Source organism: Dama dama, chromosome 13, assembly GCF_033118175.1.
Source record: "Dama dama isolate Ldn47 chromosome 13, ASM3311817v1, whole genome shotgun sequence".
In the NCBI taxonomy this organism is placed as follows: Eukaryota; Metazoa; Chordata; class Mammalia; order Artiodactyla; family Cervidae; genus Dama; species Dama dama.
Genome location: NC_083693.1, coordinates 34,945,119 through 34,955,788, shown reverse-complemented (window position 1 = coordinate 34,955,788; position 10,670 = coordinate 34,945,119). Strand labels below are relative to the sequence as shown.

At 43.8% G+C, this 10,670-nt stretch overlaps 1 protein-coding gene across 1 annotated transcript in view; it reads right to left on the bottom strand.

The window, feature by feature from the left end:
* Window positions 1-233: 233 nt before the first annotated feature.
* ABHD17C (abhydrolase domain containing 17C, depalmitoylase) overlaps window positions 234-10,670 on the bottom strand; it is a 55,670-nt gene continuing 45,233 nt past the window's right edge. The window contains exons 2-3 of the mRNA XM_061158850.1: window positions 6,299-6,478; window positions 234-1,708 (exon numbers count right to left, since the gene is read on the bottom strand). Coding sequence (XP_061014833.1) covers window positions 1,489-1,708; window positions 6,299-6,478 — 400 coding nt within the window. The 3' untranslated portion in view covers window positions 234-1,488. The remainder of the gene's footprint in view (window positions 1,709-6,298; window positions 6,479-10,670) is intronic.

The following is a 10,670-nucleotide window of genomic DNA, read 5'->3' as shown; positions in this document are numbered from 1 at the left end:
TTCATAGCTAAAACCCACTGCATTCTCTATTTGAACTCAGTGGTAACTGCATGTTACCACTATGTGCTTCTTATCTTGGTTTCTCCGAAATTAATCTACAGTCTTTCACAGAACAAAAGCATACACCTTGAGAAAGGTAGAGCTGTGTGTAAGGTGCAAGGGTTTCTTCTTAAATCCAGACGAAATGCTTCCTTTGAAGGAGAAAGGAAGGAATAAATGGCACAAGCCCACGCTTTCAGATCCATGCATCCTTTATTCCATGACCAACCACTGTGTTGCATCCAGGCAACACTACACAAACTGGCAGTCACCCGCAACCCAGCTGTACAACAATCGGAGGCTTACAGTACATTTAAGGCTTTTAAATTTGGAAAAAAAAAAAAAAGGAAATGCTTTTTTAATAAAACCAAAGAACTCTCAAACCCAAACCCCAATCAACAGAAGTAGTGTTAACAATTAAGCATCTTACATTTCTGATGCTGTTGGTGCAACCCCAGTGTCAAAATCCAAATAACTCCTAAACTAAAAAGATTAGTTTCGTGAAATTTTAATTACATAAATTTTTCAAAGCATAAACTTGTCTTTTTTTTTTTGTCTTGGAAATGTTATAAAATTTTTTTAATAGCAAAACATAGGAATAAAAACATATTAACAAAATGTATTCAATCATTTACATTACAAACAAGGAATCTGCAGTTCATTGTTGTGGCCTGACAGAAGAAAATTACTCAATAGGAATCTATGCACAATGTGATTGCAAATATGTACAGTACTTTAAAAAAGCCTACAAGGAGGAAAGTTGGCTAGGTTCTTTGTTAGACCAACCAGACGATCAAAATATTAAAACTCTGTGGGCTAGTAGTAATAAATTTACACTTAAAAAAAAAGGTTCATTTTGTTTAAGAATATTCCAGTTATATTTATGTGGTTCCAGTTGATGAAGCCATTTACCATAGTTCCAGTAAATTACCCTTTAATTGATTTGTTTGGGGGAAAAGATCAGCATGTTAATAAAAATGAATGAAGGAATTTTCATCACAATGGTTTCCAGTTAAACTATCACAGCTTCACAAATGGACTGAACCCATGAATCCAGTGGCTGAAAGAGAGCTGCAGGTCAAATACTGAGAACACGGGTAGAGAGAGGTTGAGTCCTGCATTAATGCATCCTACATGACGGGTAAGGTGGAGAAAGGGGTGTGAGCAACCTTTTTTACAGAACAAGAAAGTGGTTCCCCCACTCAGCTCTCATTCCCGCCCTGCAAGGCGATGAAGCTGGAAGTCACAACTGTTCGGTTTGACATGATGTGTGAGTTGGTAGAACCTGTGGATACGAAAGACTGAGAAGTCCTCGGCTCTCTGATGAGGATGCCCGAAAAGCTGCGTGCTTCCTTGTGGTGATCACGCCATGACCGCTGTCCAGGGAAAGCATGTGTAAAACGGAGGACTCGTGTTCACAGTCAATGAGGTAAGATCAAGTCGTCGTCTTCAGGAATTGGGAAGTTCGTGAGAAATGAACTGTTTTAGTCTCTCTAGGTATTGTGCGTAAAGCTCTATGTCATTATGCCCGGCCCCTTCGACCCAGAGTGGTTCCACGGCCCGGGGACAGCGCTCATACATGGCCAGGCCGTGGGAGAAGTCGATGACCTCGTCCTCTGTGCCATGAATGACCAACACAGGAGAGGTGACTTTGGAGATCTTGTCAATGCTTCAAGACAGGAAAGGGGGAGAAAAAAGAAGGATCACAGACTTCACACTCAATGTAACTGAGTCAGCATCCTAGGCAAACAAGGCACGTGCCCTGGAGGAATTTCCCCTCACTTTTCTAGTAGTTCATTTTTTTAAAAAATTAACTTTGCATTTCACAATAATTCTTGATTTACAGGAAAGATACAAAGATAACACAGTGCTCCTATCTACTCTTAACCCCCTTCCCATAAGGCCAACAATGCACATGATCGTAGTCCGTTTGTCCAAACCAAAAAACCAGCATTGGTATGTTACTAAACTCCAGACTTTATTTGAATTTTATGAACTTTTCCACTGAAGTCCTATTTCTGTTCCAGGATCCAACTGAGAATACCACAATGCCGTTAGCCATTGTGTTTTTGTAAAAGTATTTTATTAAAAACAGAACTCCTAAATGTCATCTGACTACCCATCCGGTAAATAATATTTCTGATACATTCATATTTCAGAGAGGGGATTTTTTAAAAAAAAAATAAACAAGCTAGAACTTAACATACTGGAATGAATGTCTCTTGAAGGCTGGGCACTGAACACATAGCCACTCAAGTTTTCAGGGCTCTCTGTGTGTAAGCCATCTTCAGCACTGATTAGCAAGGTCGTCAGAAGCCTCGTTTCATATAAATGAAAACCTCATCCTTAAATAAAAACTGTACTATTTAGCTTGGAAATTTAATGTATGCCTAGATTGGATCCTGAATGAATTCTGTTTACAAAAATCAAATCCACCCACCAGGGAAGTCCCAAAATTCAGTGAGCCCATGAACTGTAGCCCGCCAGGGTCCTCTAGTCCATAGAATCTTCCAGGCAAGAATACTGGAATGGGTTGCCATTTTCTATTCCAGGGGATCTTCCTGACCCAGGTATTGAACCCACGCCTCTTGCATCTCCTGAATTGGCAGGGATATTCTTTACCACTGCACCACCTGGGAAGCCCAATCTACCCATAGAGGATGACTATTTGAGGATCTCCAAAAGAATAAACTATAGGCTCTGAAAGCATTTCCCAAAGAGGAACTGAGAAGTTAGGAAGGCTTGTTAGGCTGGGTGCGTCGGTGACTTCTCTGCTGGAGGTCACTGTCATTTCCCCTACAAACACATAGAGAGGTGACCCTCTGTCCAGTTTGACCTCCTACCAGAGACCCCTTACTGCTGACTTTCTGTATCTGATCCTAGCCAGTTACAGAAGGATCGACTTGGTTCTACCCATAGGGGTCATTTTGTTATGTCATGACTAGCATTTATTCAGGGCTTACCTGGTGGCTCAGTGGTAAAGAATCCACCTGCCAATGCAGGAGACTTGGGTTCAATCCCTGGGTTGGGAAGATTCCCTGGAGAAGGGCATGGCAACCCACTCCAGTATTCTTACCTGGGAAATCCCATGGACAGAGGAGCCTGGTGGGCTACAATCCATGGGATCACAAAGAGTCAGACACACCTGAGCAACTAAACATCAACAAACATTTATTCAACATGGACCGCAACCAGGTGCTCTGCACTTGGCATATGAAATGTTCATCTTCAGGGAGACGCAGTTAAAGAGGAGGGATTGTCTCTGTTAAACCACAGAGGGCCTGAAACTTGGAGAAGATTATTAAAGAACAGGCATGAGGCTGTGGAGCTAGGACAGAGCTCTGACATCCACCACACATTCCAAAGAGCTACAAACAGCTGTCACGGAGCCTTGGTAACAGCTCATGAAGCTGCCAACCACCTCACAACGTCCAGGAAGAACGCAAGACCTCATTGGCCATGTCATTTGCCAAGATCAGGGCTACTGTGGCAGGAGTCAATCTGGCAGATTAGGAATCTTGTTTAGAAATCTATTATCCTCTTATATTTAATTTTTAAAGTGACTTCTTCTCAGAATGCAAAAGTCCAATTATATTCCATTAAAAATCTATTTGCTGACAGTTCCACGCTGCATGATTTAGGGGGCTCTCTACAGCCTGGAGGGTGTATTTGAAGTTAAATGCCACCATCTTGATTCTAAATATAAAGGAGGTAAGATAGAATAAGGGCTTCTCTGGTGGCTCAGACAGTAAAGAATCTGTCTGTAATGCAGGAGACTCAGGTTCAATCCATGGATCAGGAAGATCCCCTGGAGAAGGGACTGGCAACCCACTCCAGTATTCTTGTATGGAAAACCCCAAGGACAGAGGAGCCTGGTGGGCTACAGTCCATGGAGTTGCAAAGAGTCAGACACAACTGAGAGACTAAGACTTTCACTTTTTTGCAAGAGAGAATAAACCATCAACCAAGCAATGATTAGGATTACTTATCTCTCTCTATATATATAAGTTATAAATATATGCACATTTGGCCGAGTTGTATGGCATGTGTGATCCTATAACAGTTCCCCGACCGGTGATTGAAGCTTGGAGTCTCTAACCACTGGACCACCAGGGAAGTCCCTTATCTCTGTTCTTCGGTATTAAAAAAGAAATGGGAAAGTGCCTTCCTTTAAAGAGAGGGACACAGAAACAAGTGTGCATTTGGTAGCAATAGACACCCTAAGAAAACATTCCTCAAGTTCAATTAGTGATGACAGTTCATGTGATGGTTTGAAGTCTCTCATTTTAATACTTTACAGTACTGAACAGGAAGAATGGCCTTTTCTGCCTATTTCCACTCACCCACCTTAATGAAGCTGCTTAAACCACTTAACTCTCTCAGCCTCAGTTTCCTCACTGTAAAACAAGTCTTTCAAGACAAGGAGCATGAAATGATTAGCCCATGCCTGGCAGATCACTCAACCCCAGTAAGAGTAGCATGCTGGTTTCCTATTAATTAATAACCTGCAATTAGTTGTTGTGGTTGTATTTTAAGTTATCTGCTAATTTAAGAGTCAGGGGGAAACCTATTTGTTTTGTTGCCAGGGTAACCCCTTGCGTGGCTTTCCACAAACACGCTAAATATCTCCCTTTCAATAAATGGGCCTCTCATTACCCATTCAGCACAAATAAGGTCACATTTGAGATGCACAGGGTCCCTGCTTAGCATTCTCAGCCATGCCACTAGAAATCTGCAGCTTGCTTAACTTTCCCATGAAGCTGAACCTCATACAGGCTGCACAGAGTCCACCCAAGGTGTAGAGAAAGTTTCTTCTTGGGAAACAAGCCCATCTGTGGAACAGATGTTTATGCAACCAAATGATCCTCCCCCCACCCTCATTCCCAATAATAACAGAATGACAGCAATGAAGGTGTTGATGAAAATCCAAAAACTGTACATACTCCTGTTGAGGTTTTCTATAACATGGCCATGGGTGTCCTGCTGTCAGAATTTCGGATGTACCCTGGGCAAATAATCTTTATTAAATACTTTCCTTAGCTTGTGCTTAGTTGCTCAGTCATGTCTGACTCTTTGCGACCCCATGAACTGTAGCCTGCCAGGCTCCTCTGTCCATGCAGATTCTCCAGGCAAGAATCGTGGAGTGGGAAGCCATGCCCTCCTCCAGGGAATCTTCCCAACCCAGGGATCGAACCCAGGTCTCCTACATTGCAGGTGGATTCTTTACCATCTGAGTTACCAGTGAAGCCCTTCCTCAGCTTAGATTTTTTTTAAAAAAAAGCACTGGTTTCCAAAGAGAGGTGTTCAAGAAGGCAATGTGCCCATTGCTTTTGCTTATATAATACAGCTACCCTCCTTCTGTTTACAGTTTTCCTCCTTCTGTTTGGGGACTGGAAAATAGCAGGGGCCAGGCTGGCAGGAGCTCTGCTGCCCCTGGGGTGCTGGCAGGAGGGGGCCTGGCCATGGGCTCTCATGCAGGGGAGGGGGGCTTCAGGCACAGGTGGGCAGCAGGAGGTGTCTAAGGCTGTATGGAGGACTCACACTGTCCCTGACACCCATCATTGGCATAGCTTACCTCACTTTTTCTCTTACCTAGTGGTCTGACCAAAAACATAAGAGAAATTTCAAACTTGGGGATGCTTACAGTTTTTATATGAGTATTTGTTGTTATTTGGTCGCTAAGTCGTGTCTGACTCTTTTGCAACCCCACGGACTGTAGCCCCACCAGGCTCCTCTGTCCATGGAACTTCCCAAGCAAGGATACTGGAAAGGATTGCTATTTCCTTCTCCAGGGAATCTTCTCAACCCAGGGATGGAAGACTGAGCTATCAGGGAAGACCTATGTGAGTATCTAGACCTCTGATTTATTTCTTGTGACTCAACAATACATGTCCATCTGAGTGAACAAATGAACACTGTACCAGAAGTTCCTTTAAGACATGTGTGAACTTGTATTTTGTTTTTGTTTTTTTTTAAATCCTGTACATCCAGCTGAACCAATTAATCCTGGATGTCGGGACAAGCAAGGTCCTTAGACGTCATCTGGCAGGGGTTTTTTTTTTTTACAAATGAGTCTGGCCCAGAGGACTAGGTCCTTGGTGCATGTGCCACGTCCACCTCCCATCCCAAGGAGCCCAGCACAGGGGCTGATGGCTGGCTGCATTCAGGAGAGGTTTACCCACAATTAACCACGGCTTCTGATCTGAAGTTGGGTCACTGGACGTCTTAGTACTTACTTACTGTACAGCAGTGAGCTTACCTGGGGAAGGCGTCAAAGCAGTATGTTTTCCTGGTGTCGGGAAAAGCCACACGCAATCCAGACATCAGTGGCGAATGGAGAATCACAGCCGCACACTCATACCTGGAGGCCAGGTCTACCGTGGGGACCGTCCCAATGCTCTGACCATACAGGATGATGTTCTCGGGACTTACGCCATACCTGGAGAAGCCAGAGGGCATGGGCCATTAGCTGACATGTGGCAGAGAGAGCGAGGAAGCCAAACACCAGTGTCATAAACTCACAAAACTCCTACAACTAGGACTTTCCTGGTGGTCCAGTGGCTAAGACTTCACACTCCCACTGCAGGGGGCCTGGGTTCAAACTAGATCCCACATGCTGCAACTAAGACCAGGTGCAGCAAAAATCAAAAAACCAGTTTCTGTGTGGCCCCAGGCCTTCGAACTTGACACCATCTAATACAACTGTGCTTGCAGAAGAGGGTCCCAGGATGCAAGTCTTGTCTGGCGTTCCTACCTGGGATTCATTTCAGTTGGAAGAAAGAGTGATTAAAAAAAGGGTCAGCGGGACTTCCCTAGTCGTCCAGTGGTTAAGAACCTGCCTTCTAATGCAGGGGACGCATGTTCGATTCCTAGTCGGGGAGCTAAGATCCCACATGCCAAGGAGGAACTAAGCCCCGTGCTGCAAAGATTAAGTCTGGGCGCTGCAAGGAAGAACCCACATGCCGCATCCAAGACCTGATGCAGCCAAATAAATACATCTTTTTATAAGAAGAGTCAGCAAAAAGAGTTTTGATGGATGGTTTTGAGGAAGGAACTCATGGCTCCAAGATTTCTTGCCTTAAATCCACAAATTTAAAAAACGAATCCCTTCAATGAGGATGAAATCTTGACAGGTGTCAGGAAGGGACTCTGTTATCATTCATCAGCAGACCATCCCCCAGGGAGATGCTATGGACTGAAGGGAAATTATCCTGGGGAGGACCTCCCTCCACTGGAACCACTGCTGAGTTCCTTCTCTGATGGACCGGGAGGTCCATTTCTGTAGGATTTAACTGAGTTCAAAGTCCCTTGGAGGGGGAAGTATACTTAAGATTAGGGGTCATCTTCTCCCTCCACAATTTTCATTAAGGTAGGCTCTGACACCCCAAAGCATGAAGGCCAATGGATGCTGCACGGGGTGGATTGCAGGGTGTCAGAAGGCGCCTGGAGAGAAGAACACCTGCAACCCCCACATTTGAAGTGTAGGCTCTTTCCACAATGGCCAGCTCTGTGGCAGGATATTTTGCTATCAATTAAAAAACAACTAAATAATAAACAACAATAAGAGGAAGAAGAAAATAAAAACTGAAGGTAGTTATTGAAGGGGAGAGGAGTAAGAGATGGTTAACGTTAAAAGTTAAAAGTAAAAGAGGAATTCCCTGGCAGTCCAGACTCTGAGCTTTCACTGCAGAGGGCATGGGTTCGATCCCTGGTCAGAGAACTAGATCCCATACGCCATGTGGTGTGGCCAAAAGTAAAAAAATAAAGTAAAAGACTTCCAGATTAAAATGGCATCAGACTAACCCTTACCTTCTCTGATCAGATCTGCGTAATGATGAGAACCATACAGGATAACCTATCAATAGTAGTGAGTGTTACTCTTAGAGTCAAAACTTGTTTTCTCAGTAACCTGACACTGTTTTACACCCTGTTTCATGGGCCTTGGGGGCTACACTGAATGAATAAAGGAGCACCGGGCACAGACTCAAAGGGCGGAGGTGGGTGTGCAGTTACCCGAACAGCCTTTTCTTGCGTGTCCTGACTCTGTCCATTCCCCAAGATCATGACCTCCTTGAAATGTCTTTATAGAGCAGCCCGAACTTTTCACTGAAGGATGCTCAGCTTTCAGAATTTCTACTCATGGGCATCAGGACACACCTGGCACCAATCTCAACAAATTCTGCTTCTGACACACAGACACCCACAGCCTTAACAACAAACACTTTACAACTCAGCGTTTTCACTGGGAAACCTCACTATGCGAAACACTAGCCACTAACAGTGGAAAATACAACAACTGGCATTACATTAGATAAAGGACTCTGGGATTTCCCTGGTGGTCTGTGGCCAAGACTCCGTGCTCCCTATGCAGGGGGCCTGGGTTTGATCCCTGGTCAGGGAACTGGATCTCACATGCTGAAACTAAGAGTTCATATGCCCCAACTTAATAAGATCCCCTGTGCCGCAACTAAGACCCTGTACAGCCAAAGAAAGAGAGAGAGAGAACTTCTGGTCCTCAGAAGGCATCATTAAGAAAGTAAAAAGGCAAGTGGGAAAAATTATTTGCCACACATAGAAACAGCAAAGGGCTCACAACTAAAACAAAGAACATATCAATGGGGGAAAAATGATCAAGTACAGAAAAACAGCACTCTACAAAATGATTATTTCATAACAGAAGACATCTAAATGGCAGAGAGGGTAATTCAACTTCATTAGTAAAAACGAAATGAGATTTCACAAATGAAAACCACAGTGTAATACTAACAAAAATTTAAATGCTGACAATACCAAGTGTTGACAAAAATGTGACCACAGGAACTTTCATTCTTTCCTGATAGGGATGTAAGAGGATAGATAGAAGCACTTCGCAAAAAAGTAAAGATATAATCATGACATATTCCCAGGGACCTAGCAATTCCTCCCCCAGATATATTCACCATGGATTAGAAATATCTTCTGGACTATTTGTGGGTGGTTGGAGACAGCCCCAAGGGGAGTCACAGAGCATCACAGGACAACGCTGATGAATGGTAAAGACATCCTGTTCAGAATGGATGAGATACATTCAGAATGAGCAGATACACAGAACACACCGTGCGCAAAAAACTTAACCCACCCAAATTAAACTTCACTGCTTGGACTTTTGTTGACTATGAGGGCTACTCCATTTCTTCTTAGGGATTCTTGCCCACAGTAGGAGATATTATGGTCATCTGAATTAAATTCTCCCATCCCTATCCATTTTAATTCACTGATTCCTAAACTGTCGATATTCACTCTTGCCATCTTCTGTTTGACTATGTCCAATTTCCTTGATTCATGGACCTAACAATCCAGGTTCCTATGCAATACTGTTCTTGACAGCACTGGGCTTTACTTTCACCACCAGATACATCCACAACTGAGGCATCAGTTCCACTCTGGCCCAGCCGCTTCATTCTTTCTGGAGCTACTAGTAGTCGTCCTCCGTTTTCCCCAGTAGTGCATTGGACACCTCGGACCCAAGAGGCTCGTATTCCAGTGTTGTATCTTTTTGCCTTTTCATACTGTCATGGTGTTCTCATGGCAAGAATATGGGACTGGGCTGCCATTTCCTCCTTGAGTGAACCACATTTTGTCGGAACCCTCCACTGTGACTGGTCCATCCTGGGTGGCCCTGTGTGGCCTGGCTCACAGCTTCATTGAGTTACAAAAGCCCCTTTGCCACAGCAAGGCTGTGATCCATGAAGGGGTGCTCGAGTGAAAGTTGCTCGGTCGTGTCTGACTCTTTGCTGCCCCATGGACTGTCGCCCACTAGGCTCCTCTATCCATGGGATTCTCCAGGCAAGAATACTGGAGTGGGCTGCCATTTCCTCCTCTAGGGCATCTTCCCGACCTGCACTGCAGGCAGATTCTTGACCATCTGAGCCATCAGGGAAGCCCCAAAGGGGTTCTTAGGGATACTTAATTGAAAGAAAAGCAAAGAAGTGAAGCCCCAAAAAACCAGGGTAGTGGTTAAGGACAGGAGGAGGGGGTAAATAGATTATGGCTGGGAAGAAGCACGTTGTTTAGGGGAGGCTTATGGATCGCTAGATATAGTCTGTACCTTTTTTTTTTTTTTTGGCTGAGCTGCACATCATGTGGGATCCTAGTTTCTCAACCAAGGATCTAACCAGGGCCCCCTGCATTGGGAGCATAAAGTCTTAACCACTGGACTGCCAAAGAAGTCCCTATTAGTCTATGTCTTGTCACAACTGTTCCTTTTACAGTTCATTAAGCAGAACATTTACAATCTTAGGAACATTACTGGCTACCATTCTATTATATTTCACAACAGTAAATATTTTTTAAAAGCTCACCAGATATTTCAGTTATGGAGACAGCCCTCCTGGAAACTGTTATGAATCATGATAGATTTTGTGCTAAACACAAACCTTCTATGGAAACATGAGGCCATTAGAAATTACATCTCATCAAGAGCTAATGTGGGGAAAACTCATGTTCAAATGTTCCATAAAAAGCAGCCAACAAAAAACAGGGTCACAGTTACATTCCTTCAAACAAAATCTATACGGAAAAGGGACTTGAAAGTAATCTATTAAAATGATAATAATGGTTATTTTCAGGTAGTGAGAACCAGGTAATGTTTC